The following is a 13,402-nucleotide window of genomic DNA, read 5'->3' as shown; positions in this document are numbered from 1 at the left end:
AGGCTGGGGTCAAGGCATCAAGAGCCACCACACACAGACGTGTCAAGGAATTTGGCTACAGTTGTCGTATTCCTCTTGTTAAGCCACTCCTGAACCACAGACAACGTCAGAGGCGTCTTACCTGGGCTAAGGAGAAGAAGAACTGGACTGTTGCCCAGTGGTCCAAAGTCGTCTTTTCAGATGAGAGCAAGTTTTGTATTTCATTTGGAAACCAAGGTCCTGGAGTCTGGAGGAAGGGTGGAGAAGCTCATAGCCCACGTTGCTTGAAGTCCAGTGTTAAGTTTCCAGAGTCTGTGATGATTTGGGGTGCAATGTCATCTGCTGGTGTTGGTCCATTGTGTTTTTTGAAAACCAGCGTCACTGCACCCGTTTACCAAGAAATTTTGGAGCACTTCATGCTTCCTTCTGCTGACCAGCTTTTTGAAGATGCTGATTTCATTTTCTAGCAGGATTTGGCACCTGCCCACACTGCCAAAAGCATCAAAAGTTGGTTAAATGACCATGGTGTTGGTGTGCTTGACTGGCCAGCAAACTCACCAGACCTGAACCCCATAGAGAATCTATGGGGTATTGTCAAGAGGAAAATGAGAAACAAGAGACCAAAAAATGCAGATGAGCTGAAGGCCACTGTCAAAGAAACCTGGGCTTCCATACCACCTCAGCAGTGCCACAAACTGATCACCTCCATGCCACGCTGAATTGAGGCAGTAATTAAAGCAAAATGAGCCCCTACCAAGTATTGAGTACATATGCAGTAAATGAACATACTTTCCAGAAGGCTAAAAATGTTTTTTTTATTGGTCTTAATAAGTATTCTAATTTGTTGAGATAGTTAATTGGTGGGTTTTTGTTAAATGTGAGCCAAAATCATCACAATTAAAAGAACCAAAGACTTAAACTACTTCAGTCTGTGTGCATTGAATTTATTTAATACACGAGTTTCACAATTTGAGTTGAATTACTGAAATAAATGAACTTTTCCACGACATTCTAATTTATTGAGATTTAATTTATTTTCATAGACATAGAAAATATAGTTTAGTGCAAGTTATTTATTTTTCATTGGCTCAAGTTATAAAATATAGATGTGAACCATTACCCTAATGTTTTTTTAGTTGGATGAATGAGAATTTTTTTTCCATTGTTTAGTGCAAGTTATTTATTTGTCATTGGCTCAAGTTATAAAATATAGATGTGAAACATTACCCTAATTTTTTAAAAATTGGATGAATGAAAACATTTTTTCAGTGAAATAAAGGGTGTGTGTGTGTGTGTGTGTGTGTGTGTGTGTGTGTGTGTGTATGTGTACAGGCAAGCAGATGTGGCCAGAATATGAAAGCATTACATGCAAAGTCTCCCGTTAAGCATTTATTCTTTATAACACTTTTAAGATATAAGTTATAAGAGTTCAGATGCAAAAGCCAAGTGCCGTTTGAAATTTTCTTCTAAAATTAGCGTTTTTATCAGACTCCTATGTGTAGATTCAGTAATTTCACTTTAATGACGATTAGGTTCTTTTCATTGCCATTAAAGTGAAATAACTGAACATAAACGTAGGAGCCTGATAAAAATGCTAATTTTAGAAGAAATTTTCAAACGGCACTTAGAGGCTTTTGCATCTGAACTCTTCATATGTGTGTGTGTGTGTGTACAGGCAAGCAGATGTGGCCAGAATATGAATGCATCACATGCAAAGTCTCCCGTTAAGCGTTTATTCTTTATAACACTTTTCTATAGGAGGAAAGCGCTTAAATTCAGCGCGTTGCGTTTATACTCCGGGATCATCCGCTCGCCTGTACATAGTTTATATTTTTAATAAACTGAATACTACGTTTTTTTTTTTATATATCACCGTCTCCTTCCACAAAGCCATGTAAGCGTTTTCCCACTGATTTCTCTTGAACTTTTTAATTAAAAAGATTTGTTCGGATTAATTCACTCGTATATTAAAGGCAGAGTAAGCGATTTCTGGTAGCCAATGTTGATATTTGAAATCACCAAAACAACCCCTACCCCAAAAGGGTCTTGCCCCTATTTTGATAGCTCCGCCCCACATATACATACGCAACCCAGGCAACGATTAGTTCTGTGAAACAAAGCAAAACCAATGTTACACCGTGTCTACGGACGTGAGCGGCGCGGCGCGGCGCGGCGCAACAAATCCCCGACAGAAAACTGCTGCCGGGTTCTATTTATGACGTGCTGACACACATTTCAAATGGTTTTCAACGGTCGTTTGATCGCGTCCAGTGTAGGCAGCTGTTGTAGACACGGTGTTACTCACATATTGAGAAGAAACAAAACAACCTCGGCGTCCGATCGCAGGCCTCCGCTCCTTGAGTTCTCTCCAGCGCTGGAAAGCTGATCCGATATTTACACGGGTCCTACTTCTTGCCTTATCGTTCCGCAGACCTTTTCCTCTTTTGTTTTTTATCCGCCATCTCTATCTTTCTGTCGCTCGGCTCGGCTAATGTCCGTCCCATGCACTGAAAGCTCTCTCCTCCACATCACGAGTAGACACGCCCCTTATTGCTGATTGGCTACAAGTTTGTTTTGCTATTCGGCCCGAATCAGTTTTCTAAAGTGTTTTTGAAAAATCACATACCCTGCCTTTAAGTGACCATTTTTGCTGATTAGGCCTACATCTTTATGCCAGTAGGTGGTGACAAATGAATATCTTTTATGTTTTTTTGAGTGAGTTATTGAATCACTGAATCATTTTAGGCCTTCAATTGGACAGATGTGCAGATGTGACAGGATTAAAGTTCAATTTGCTCAGTATTTTTGATAATTTCTATTACATGCTTGAAATTGAAATTAAATATTTTCAAAATGCACCCCTTTTTAATTTGAACACAGTCAGACATTCTGCTTTCAGCTTTTTTAGTTTGGGACTTTTGATTAATGTAGGCTATATAAATAATTACAAACATTAATTTGTACTTATACTTTAAAACATTAGATAACATATTTCCCACAAAGTAATCCCAAGGACTAAAATGGCACATGTTTTGGTAGTCAGTTCATATAGGCTACTACTTTGTCCATTAGTCTTTCTCCTATATAGGCAGGCTTGCGGTCAAAATTTTAGATTTTTCTTTTATGCCAAAAATCATTAGGATATTAAGTAAAGATCATGTTCCATGAATAAATTTTGTAAATTTCCTACTGAAATTAAGTTTTAATATATTTATTGATTAGTAATATACATTGCTACGAACTTCATTTGGACAAGTTTAAAGGTGATTTTCTCAGTATTTTGATTGTTTTGCACCCTCAGATTCCAGATTTTCAAATAGTTGTATCTCGGCCAAATATTGTCCTATCCTAACAAACCATACATCAATGGTAATCTTATTTATTCAGATTTTGAAAAATTGACCCTAATGACTGGTTTTGTGGTCCAGGGTCACATATTAGAATGTGGCGGAAAAAGTCAAGGAAGGAAGTATTTGTTCTGCTTCCTTAAAAATACAAGACTGATGAGAGGATTTGATGTTTTAATCGGTGTAGGAGTAATATAATTCCAAAAGATGGCAGTAATGCAACTTCTAGATTGCAAGCTGCTGTTAAAACCTAAAGAAGAAGAAGTCCAGACAGCATGGTGGAAGGTCAGTGGAGGCACAATGGCACATAGTGTACTTCATTCTTTTAAGAGGATAAACTTGTCTGTTGTTAATTCTTATAACGAGCTTTTTGTTAACACTCTACGGATTCAGTCCCGTAGTTATGCTAGTAAGAAACCAGGTAAGGTGTGTTTTATATGCATTTTGTATTTGTATCCATACAATGTCAACATTACCCTGCAACTTCTGACCTTGTAGGACCAATTTTCAAAACATTAAGAATATATTTGTCTTATATTATATATTGTATTATATTATATATTTTTTACATTATACAATATTTTAATAGCTGTTTTTGTCAAATATTATTCTTGCCTTTCTTAGTTACCAAAGGCAAAGGCAAAGGAATGGTAAAGGAAGTTTTTAAGGGTCCAGAAGTCTGTAAGGATCCAGTGAGACTTTGTACACATGCAGTTGGAGTCAACATCTTCAAACAAGGCGAGGACCCTCTTATTAAACCCAGGGAGGAATATCCAGAATGGTATGATGGTGTATTTTACATTGTGCTTTTATATATGCATTGATTTATGGAAGCTTGTTTCCTCCACGGAATAAGAATATATCTTGCAATTCTGAATTTTTTTCTCTCAGAATTCTGAGTTTAGATTTTTCACAAATCTTACTTTTTTCTTTTTTTGTTCTAGAATCATGAGTTTATATCTCACAATTCAGATTTTTTTTTCTTAAATTGCTGAGTTTATATCTCGCAATTCTATCTTTCTTAGAATTCTGAGTTCACGTCTTGCAATTTTGGTATTTTTCCTCTGAATTCTGAGTTTACAGTTTACATCTTACAATTGTTTTTGTTTTGTTTTTTTGTTTCCACCAATTAAACATGAAAAAGGCAAATCAGATTTTTTTCCCCCTCACAATTGCAAGTGTATATCTTACAATTCAGACTTTTCTTCTCTCTACTGTGATGAAAAAAAATCTGAATTGTGAGATAAAAAAGACTTTATTCCTTTACCTGCTTTATTTGTTTTATCCCACAGCAGAAAAAAATCTTCCATATTAGCTAGAAAATACTATGCTTGTAAATCAAGTTATATATATGTTGTCCTATACCTTCAGGTTGTTTCAGTTGGACCTTGGTCCACCCAAAAAACTCAACGAATTGGAGCCAGACAGTCGGGAATACTGGAAGCTTTTAAGGAAGGAGCATATTTGGAGACATAATAAACTACATAAAGGCAAAAAGATGTAGAGGGTTTGGACAGAATCATGCGTCTTTGAGAGCAAGACCTGGGTGAACCTTTGCTTTCCCAGCATTCACAGCAGACGTGACCTGAGGCACAGGTTCAGATATGTTTCTCTGCTGAGTGGACCTCAGATATGGAGAAGTTCATCTTTTCCAGTGTAACGAACAAATCAGTGCTGACAAAAATAAGCAAACTTTTTCAGTTTTGCTGGTTGTGTTGGTTCTGTTGTGTCTGAGGATCAAGTGTTTGTATTTTTGTTGTCATTCTTTGTATTACTGTTAACGTCATTGTGTTATTGTTCTCAATTCTGTCACGAGAAAAATACAATTTCTAATGCAAAATGTCAAAAAGGGTATTTTCTTTTTTGTGTGTTCTTTCTTATAGTCATGAAAAACTTGGAAATGTCAAAAGTGAAATTGTTAAAGAGTCTAATTGTTAACAAGATTAATCTATCTTTATCTGTTTGTCTATCTATCTATCTGTATATTTTGTCGAAGTTCTGTGAGGTGACGGGTTACATCCCTTCAGCAGGAGTGCCTGGTCTACATGATGATGGCTTGCTGTTATAGGTCGAGAGAAGGTGAAAGTAAAAAGCTCGTGCTGCGCGTGGTGGGATGTACATGCAAATACATGTTAGAAAGAGGAACTACTGACTGAAAAAGAACTGCTGCGGATGTTTACCATACTGATTTGTGGATTCTGATAAGCATTGGTCGCAGTAACGGATTCAAAGTGAGTTAAACGGATATTTAGTGTCCGATTGATTGATTATTGGTAAACCGGCTGTGTGCAGTGAGATATTCTTTTTAAATAATAGTATTTGTGCTACGGTCGCTTGACAACATACGTTTTAAGAAGCCGGGATAAACTCATTTCCTGGTGTCTAAATTACCGTATAACAGGTAAGTGTACTGTTTGCCGGTTAAATTTAAATATTTAAGAGCTTTTTATTTTACACATTTCGTTTTTTTTTTTAAATGAAATCGAACAGTATACTGATCTGTGATCTAAATGCAATAATTTATATCGAGCTTTTCTAATCATGTTGTCTATGTGATATAGAACTAAAACTTTTAATTAATTACATGTATGGTTGGTTATTTAAAGTTACATTTCCTAAAGCACTGACAAATGTGTCGTATATAGAAAAATATAGGGTGCATTCGGTTCTGCATTTTCATGTTACTATAGGCTATGTTGGGTTCTTTTAATACAGGGACAAGTCAGCGTTAATATAAAACACGTATTAAGATTTTTGGTGTTTATGTGGTGTTTTTAATATGATAAAAAAAAAATTTAAAAAAAAATTTGTATATAAAGAAAAAAACAAAATATATATATATAGGTATTACAATAACAATTCTTAGATTATAAAAAAGAGAAGCCTTTCACAAATCTAGATTAAGACGCCGTGTATATGTGTACATAAATGAATTTGTATATTCGTGCTGATTAAAAAAAAATACATTTAAGTTGTTAAAAAACGTTAATAGCATTGTCTTCCAAATTTGGATTTAATTACTCTAAGAATGTCAAGTGTAAGATTGTCAAGATTAAGATAGGCTATTATTTTTATTATTATTGCCAACTTTTAATTTGGTGGACAAAAATATTCAAGAATTGTAGCATTTAAATGGGAATTTTTCTTTTTGGACAAGTATAGCCTACCACCTAGACATTTTCCTATTGAAGTCCCCACCAAAAAATACCAATATGGAGTAGGTTTTTTTTTTTTAATGGTTTTGATATTTATTATGTGATATTGGTTGAGAGGCTAGACATTAATCACATCTTCCCCTTTTGTGATAGGGTTTGGGTAATAACATATTTGTTAGTAAATTCATAGTTCTGTAAATGTTTGGTTTGGGAAGTTGATTTATAGTTTATTTTGAAAAAGCACAGAAATAGAGAACACTGATACCTATAGTAGAAATAACATTAATGCTTCAAAATTTTATTCAACAACTGCAAACTAAATCCTAAACATTGAAAAGCATTCCTGTCTGAAGAAAAATTTAAATAAACCACTTGTCATTTATTTCTCAGATAATCATTTACCAAGTTATGGAGGACAAGAATTTGGGTGTAGAAACCCTGAGCGAGACAGCGCTGAACAGACTCGGTTACATGTTAGACAATCTAGAGTGCGGTTGGAAACAGCTGGCAAAGGCAGTGGCCGAGCAGCCACAGTTCTGCTATAGGTAGGTCTGTTATAGACTGAATTATGTGGAATAACTAACCAATGTTGTGCATGGTTATGACCAGTTCACAATTATAGAATCTACTTCTTTGTAGTGACAAAGAGCTGACTGACTGCTCACTCAAAGTGCTAAGTCCACATGGCAGTCCTGGCCGATACCTGCTTGCCCTTCTTGCAGATAGAGGGTGTACCTTGGCTTTCCTGCTTCAGTGCCTGAAGAAAATCGAGCACAGAGAGGCTGTTGGATTTCTCACTACACATGGTAGTTAAATATATATACAAAATGATGATGATCTAATCTAGAACAGTTCCTCCATCCTCACTGTGGTGTGCCTTTGTGGTTAATGATTTGGTTTGGTAACCCAAAGGCCGAAGAGGGTGAGTCATATCACCCAGGTGTTGTTTGTGTTTTTGGGTAGTGATGGGGCAGATTGATATCACACTGCAGCCACAGAGTCAGCGGGTACCAGAGGGAAGTCCCGTGGTTCTGAGCTGCAGAGCAGTCGGACATGTGGAGCTCACCTACCAGTGGTTCAAAGGCAAAGATGAGGTCTGGTGCACTAAATTTGTAACTGAACCTACTGATTTGAAATATTATTCTTAGTCTGGTTCTTTATGGTCTCGGTAGGTGCCGGGAGGCAATGGCCCAGAGCTGGTGCTGAATCCCGTTAGTGCGGCTCAACAGGGCCCCTATATCTGCCGCGTAAGTTCTGGGGACAAGTATGTCTTCTCCAACTGGGCCCATGTACATCGGTCTGGAGGCGCAAGTGCAGGCATGTGAAGATTTCACTTTCAGTCTGAAATGAATCAGATTTACTTTATCACTGATAAATTACGTCAATTGCAGGTTCCAGCAGTGGCTACTTCCCTTCGTCAGCTAGTAGGTTGTATATAATTCAGCAACCTAGGCCTCAAGCGTTGATGGAGGGAGACACTCTCTATCTTGAATGTGCTGCTCAGGCCAACCCACCTCCCCAGTTCCAATGGTATCTTAACAAACAGCCAATGCCAAACTGTACTAAAAGCATCTTAAAGGTACTCATGAAAGTCTCACAGTTGAATGCATCAGAATAATTCATTTGAATTTACTTACTTGGGCATCTGTATGGGCTTGTCCACAGATTCCATGCATAACCACAGCGGATAGAGGTATATATTCTTGCAAGGTTTACAACCTCTATCATGAAGCGTGGAGTGATCAGGTTCAAGTAAACATCGGTAAGGTGTTTGAGATTAAATGATCCATAACTGTTCCCTTAAATACAAGTGAAATAAATCGACCAAAGATTTTTCGTTATAGCATGGCCTGTTTTCACTCAGGTCCTGGTTCCTTTTCTGATGTCTCATGGGAAGCACCAAAAGTAGGTAAGCAAGATCTGTTTAATTGTATGATTTTAACACATCTACTGATAATTTCTTGTCACTCACATGCACCTTATATTTTACAGGTGCTTCTAATGCGGGTCCAAGGCAAATGGGGGATTGTTGCGGTAAGTGATAAGCAGAAGTGTGGTGGTTACTCTCTGCATTTCATGTAAAGGATCTGATATTTTAACCTTGTCGCTTCACATATTTATAGCCACTGATAAGGTAGCATTGCTTATTGGGAACATGAACTACCTGCATCACCGGCAACTGAGAGCTCCCATGGCGGATGTGCACGAGTTGACAAACCTTCTACGCCAGTTAGACTTTAAAGTCGTCTCTCTGCTAGACCTCAACTGGCAGGAGATGCATAGTGCTGTTACTGAGTTCTTGCTGCTGTTGGATCGAGGTGTTTATGGTTAGTTCCTTGTTGCATAATTTGGATTTCTGTGACTATAGAAAGATATTTTTAAGTTCTAAGCTTCCTAATTGTTTGTTTATTAAATACATTTGGATCATTTCATCCATGTCCACCATTTCAAGGGCTGTTGTACTTTGCTGGTCATGGCTATGAAAACTATGGGAACAGTTTCATGGTACCTATCGATGCTCCAGCCTCTTATACCTTCAAGCACTGCCTCTGGGTGCAGGACGTGTTACAGCGCATGCAAGAGCGCCAGACGGAACTTAACGTCTTTCTGTTGGACATGTGTCGGAAACGGTGTAGTTGATTCATAAGTGTATCAGTTCTGAAATATTGTGCATACAATTTTACTTGAAACTGACGTCTCTTGTGTTGTTCATTCAGAAACCCAAATGATGAGAGCATCCCACAACCTGGCCCTTTGAGAGTGACCGCAAACATAGTGTTTGGTTATGCAACGTAAGTCTAATGCAATGACAATAATTTTTTTGACATCTAGAAATTGTGATTACAATTTTCACATTCTGGATTCAGGTGTGTTGATGCCGAAGCATTTGAAGTAAATAAAGATGATCTCTCTAATGGAATCTTCATGAGCTTCCTTAAGAAAAGACTGATGGAGCCAGAGAAGGTCACGGTCATACTTGACAAAGTAGCAGAAGGTTTGGGGTTAAAGATGTTTGAATCATTGTCGGTATCGACATTTTGTTAGAACTACTTTCCAGACACAAAATGTGCTACTACTGTTAAGCCACATCTATGCCATAGGCTTCTATCAAAAAACTGATGACACCAAGTATGACCACACAGTTTTACAGAGTCACTGTCTATTTCAGACATGGGAAGGTGTGAAATCACTCGTGGTCGGCAGGCTCTAGAGCTGCGCAGTAATCTCTCGGAGCGTCGTGCCCTGACAGACTGCATTCAGGGTCCAGCATGCCAAGTCACAGCATCAACGCGAAACTTACAGTGGGCCATTGCACATGGTGAGACCTGTTTAAAATAAAACCCCTTTAGTTTATATCCTTATGCAAAGTACTTTGGCTGTAGATAAAATGATGATAAATGTAATGATGATTTTGTGTAAATTGTTCCAGTCATCCCAGAGAGCCGCTGTCTTCAGTTTGAATGTGGTGTCAAGGTACAGCTAGGTTTCGCTGCAGAGTTCTCCAATATCATGATAATCTACACTCGGATATTGGAGACACCTAAAGACATTGTGTCCTGCTCTGCTCAGCTCTCTGACTTTACAGAGGTAAACTGACTTTCTTGTAGATCTCCGAAGAATGTGTTGAATCAGTCCTGAGAAAATATAACATAAATATGTATCATTAATTGCTGTCCTGTGAATGAATTTCCATGGTCTGCTTCAATTTGGTGTATCTTTGGTTGATTGTCAAACACATAGCCAAAGAAGCATTGTTTACAGTTTTGACAATGATATAATTTCAGGGTCCTGAAGTAGACCTGAAGCACAGCAATCAGGAGAGTCTTCACGAGGCTGGCAGCTTACTACTGTCCATGGATGATCTACTGCCTCTGGAACAACCTCGGCTCTTTACTCGTATTAGTGCCCTGCAAAGGCTCAAGGTACAATATGTGTACAATATAATACAGGGGTTGGTCAAAATAAGGGAACACCTGGGAAATATTACTTCCTTAAGGTGTTTTACCACCATTTGCCTTTAATACAGCTTCCAGCCTACTTAAAATAGATTAATAAAACTTCTGAATATTCTCCAGTGGAATGTCATCTATCAGCCAATTGTTTCAGAAAAGTTAATGAAGGGAATCTGCTTCTCACTCTTCTCTCCAAACTGTCCACAGTGGATTGATAATATTCAAGTCAGGTGATTTGTCTGGCCTGGGCAGATGTTGAAGTTCATCTTGGTGCTCCAACTGTCCAGGTTTAAGATTACAATACCATCATTTTCACATTTTAAAATGGTTGTCTCTGATTATAACTTTAGCAGTTGCAGCTATTTCATGGATGTTGGCTTTGTGAAGTTCTGTGTGGTTGGTTTTTGTGGAAACTTTCTTTAAGGTGACTATTGAGATTTGCTGTCACTTTGCAGCAGTAGTTATGTGTTGTTTGGGCACAGTTCTTTTTAGTGTTAAACGGCCCATATTATTCACCTTCAGTTTGCCCACTGTTCTTCTTTTGTTGAAGATGTCTTGCCATGCTTTGTGTTCGCAGTCACAGTCATAAAAATGGGCTTTTAAGGTTACAGATGCTACTATTAAAGGACCACTCCACTATTTTTGAAAATAGGCTCATTTTCCAACTCCCCTAGAGTTAAACAGTTGAGTTTTACAGTTTTCGAATCCATTCAGCCGATCTCCGGGTCCGGCGGTAGCACTTTTAGCTTAGCTTAAATGTACAATGGGTGCAGCAGGCGCAATGATATTACGCAGTGCCTGAAAAGGAAAAATATAGAAACTCTTTAGTCATTTTTGAGCGAGATGCTAACGGTCTAATCAGATTCAATGATCTATGCTAAGCTAAGCTAAAAGTGCTACCGCCGGACCCGGAGATCGGCTGAATGGATTAGAAAACGGTAAAACTCAACTGTTTAACCCAGGGGAGTTGAAAAATTAGCCTATTTTCAAAAATAGTGGAGTGTTCCTTTAAACAAGCTTCCATGATTTGTTCTTTTTGGAAGTCTGACATGTCACCCGCTTCACAAGCACTTGTACTAAACATTGCTGAACACAACTTAACACTACCTGTAAACTGATTTACAAATTAGAGAATATAGAAGATGAAAAGAGAAATAAAAGATAATGACAATGTTTGTTTTTTTCACTGTAGCCTACACAAATTTTATTAACACCTATAATAATGGGTGTTCACAATATCTTGTCTAACCCCTGTATATCTAATGTTTTATATGTGTATGATAAGGCATATCTTTTTGCTTTTCCCCCACACAGAAAGAGCTCTCCTTTACTGTGTGTCTACACTACAAGTACACTAATCTGGATGAAGAGCTCTTGGAAGAGCAAAGGATCAGTGTAGGCAAACCTTTAGTGTCAAAACTCAACCTACACGAGCCACGACTCTCTCACACCTCCTCCTCTGACCTACAAATGTCCAGTATAATGGAGTCTTCATCTTTCAGTGAAGCCGACTTAAGCCTTTCCTCCATCGGATCTGCATCTACATCCTGGTCCTACTATCAGGGACCCATGGAATCACCCACATTCTCTAGTTGAAAGAATGAACCAGAGGAAACCATATGTCCTGAGTTCCTTGAATCCGAAGAACCTCCCGCCATCAAGAGTTTGCCTAGCGCCTCTTCTCAGGAACTCCCATTTAAATTTAGCAACTTACCAAATTCCCTTTAGCAGGAAAGTGTTCAAAGCTGTGCGTCTTGCATGTTACAGTGTATATGTTACAATATGATTTTGTTATATTCCACCCAGCCTGCCATGTTACAGAAGCTTGTGAATGTAATGTAATTGACCCTTCGCAAAGACCCGCCCCCTTCATTACTGTTGCTATGTCCGACAAGACATGCCGCTTCTCATGCCACACATCATGTTATGTGTGGCATGTTATATATTGCAGAGCAAAGAGGAAACTGACAACATGCTGACAGACAAGACAGAGCAGGTTACTTTTGGTATCAAACAAAGTCTCCGCTTTCAAATTTTGTACATTTTTAAGAAATTCAAACAATAAATAGGCTATTGTTTTGTGGCTCTTTAATGTATCGTGACAGATCACTGTGGCTCCTCAGTTCAAGCAGCTCGTGAACTGATCATCTCTTCCTCTTTACTAGTTATAGCATGAAATAATAAACATGAATGAACAGCAGAAGGTATCTTGTTTCAAATGCTGGAAGATGTCAATACACACCATTTTTCAAGTTCAAGTCCACAAACGCTAATCTACTCTCCAGTCTGGTTTGTGTGTCGGACTAAAATGTTCCAAAACATAAACCTAACCCTATCCTTAAACCAAACCCTACCCATAATTTATCCCTAAAATCAGTGGGAAATGATAGATGAATAACAAGGGTGTACAAACCTCCTAACTCTGGCTGTAAGGCTAAAACTGACATTTCCTGTAAACTTATCCCTCAATTCTGATTGGTTGCTTGGAATATTGTTCCAAGATCAACAAGGATGTTAATCCAGGAACACTTTGCACTCACACATTAATGACCTTGACCGACATATGTGTAATTATAAACTACTACTCATAATTTCTTTTACTCACTAAAATACCAAGTAACGTTATTTTCGGAAAGAAAAGCAAAATATATCAGGTTCCCGCACTCCTTTCAAAATGCTCTTAAATAATATATTTTCATCAGATCTGCTTTGTCTAATTTTATGAATAGCTGACTAAATAGGCTATTTTTCGTATAATATTCTATTTCGATTCCCACCTGAAATGTATTTTACATTTACATTTAGCAGACGCTTTTATCCAAAGCGACTTACAAATGAGGACCATGGAAGCAATCAAAATCAACAAAAGAGCAATGATATGCAAGTGTCTCAGTTAACGTTAGCTTAACGCAGTACACGTAGCAAGGCTTTTTTTTAAATTATATAATAAATAAAAAGAAAACAGATA

The 13,402-nt window shown here is 37.8% G+C and overlaps 2 protein-coding genes across 4 annotated transcripts; both read left to right on the top strand.

Annotated features, from left to right (window-relative positions):
• The first annotated feature begins 3,521 nt into the window (after positions 1 to 3,521).
• On the top strand, positions 3,522 to 5,158 carry LOC107715089 (39S ribosomal protein L54, mitochondrial-like). 3 transcript variants are annotated; one of them, XM_016521138.1, is made up of 4 exons: positions 3,522 to 3,611; positions 3,720 to 3,747; positions 3,951 to 4,107; positions 4,698 to 5,158. In XM_016521138.1, exons 1-4 carry the CDS (start codon positions 3,534 to 3,536, stop codon positions 4,828 to 4,830), a joined length of 396 nt encoding a protein of 131 aa, XP_016376624.1. In that variant the 5' UTR covers positions 3,522 to 3,533; the 3' UTR covers positions 4,831 to 5,158. The 3 variants fall into 3 exon arrangements, with proteins under 3 accessions (XP_016376624.1, XP_016376625.1, XP_016376623.1); XM_016521139.1 differs by lacking the exon at positions 3,720 to 3,747 and having other exon boundaries at positions 3,538 to 3,611; positions 4,698 to 5,156; XM_016521137.1 differs by lacking the exon at positions 3,522 to 3,611 and having other exon boundaries at positions 3,618 to 3,747; positions 4,698 to 5,156.
• A 21-nt stretch (positions 5,159 to 5,179) lies between these two features.
• On the top strand, positions 5,180 to 12,517 carry LOC107715088 (mucosa-associated lymphoid tissue lymphoma translocation protein 1 homolog). Its single transcript, XM_016521136.1, has 17 exons — positions 5,180 to 5,727; positions 6,872 to 7,026; positions 7,121 to 7,287; positions 7,445 to 7,575; positions 7,654 to 7,798; positions 7,873 to 8,060; positions 8,147 to 8,243; positions 8,346 to 8,390; positions 8,474 to 8,515; positions 8,605 to 8,808; positions 8,934 to 9,111; positions 9,199 to 9,273; positions 9,349 to 9,476; positions 9,651 to 9,800; positions 9,912 to 10,069; positions 10,267 to 10,404; positions 11,749 to 12,517. Exons 2-17 carry the CDS (start codon positions 6,890 to 6,892, stop codon positions 12,028 to 12,030), a joined length of 2,265 nt encoding a protein of 754 aa, XP_016376622.1. The 5' UTR covers positions 5,180 to 5,727; positions 6,872 to 6,889; the 3' UTR covers positions 12,031 to 12,517.
• The last annotated feature ends 885 nt before the right edge of the window (positions 12,518 to 13,402 follow it).

The sequence above is a fragment of the Sinocyclocheilus rhinocerous genome, unplaced genomic scaffold, assembly GCF_001515625.1.
Source record: "Sinocyclocheilus rhinocerous isolate Xijiao unplaced genomic scaffold, SAMN03320098_v1.1 scaffold509, whole genome shotgun sequence".
Lineage (NCBI taxonomy): Eukaryota > Metazoa > Chordata > Actinopteri > Cypriniformes > Cyprinidae > Sinocyclocheilus > Sinocyclocheilus rhinocerous.
The sequence above is the reverse complement of the archived record's forward strand: the minus strand, read 5'-3'. Positions and strand labels throughout refer to the sequence as shown.

What these genes read in the sequence shown, in the direction of transcription:
- LOC107715089 (XM_016521137.1), top strand. Translation starts at nt 3,627, where the DNA reads ATGGCACATAGTGTACTTCATTCTTTTAAGAGGATAAACTTGTCTGTT. An exon ending in TTATGCTAGTAAGAAACCAG is followed by an intron (nt 3,748 to 3,950) that starts GTAAGGTGTGTT and finishes TGCCTTTCTTAG; the next exon opens with TTACCAAAGGCAAAGGCAAA. An exon ending in AGGGAGGAATATCCAGAATG is followed by an intron (nt 4,108 to 4,697) that starts GTATGATGGTGT and finishes CTATACCTTCAG; the next exon opens with GTTGTTTCAGTTGGACCTTG.
- LOC107715088 (XM_016521136.1), top strand. Translation starts at nt 6,890, where the DNA reads ATGGAGGACAAGAATTTGGGTGTAGAAACCCTGAGCGAGACAGCGCTG. An exon ending in CAGCCACAGTTCTGCTATAG is followed by an intron (nt 7,027 to 7,120) that starts GTAGGTCTGTTA and finishes ACTTCTTTGTAG; the next exon opens with TGACAAAGAGCTGACTGACT. An exon ending in TCAGGTTCAAGTAAACATCG is followed by an intron (nt 8,244 to 8,345) that starts GTAAGGTGTTTG and finishes GTTTTCACTCAG; the next exon opens with GTCCTGGTTCCTTTTCTGAT.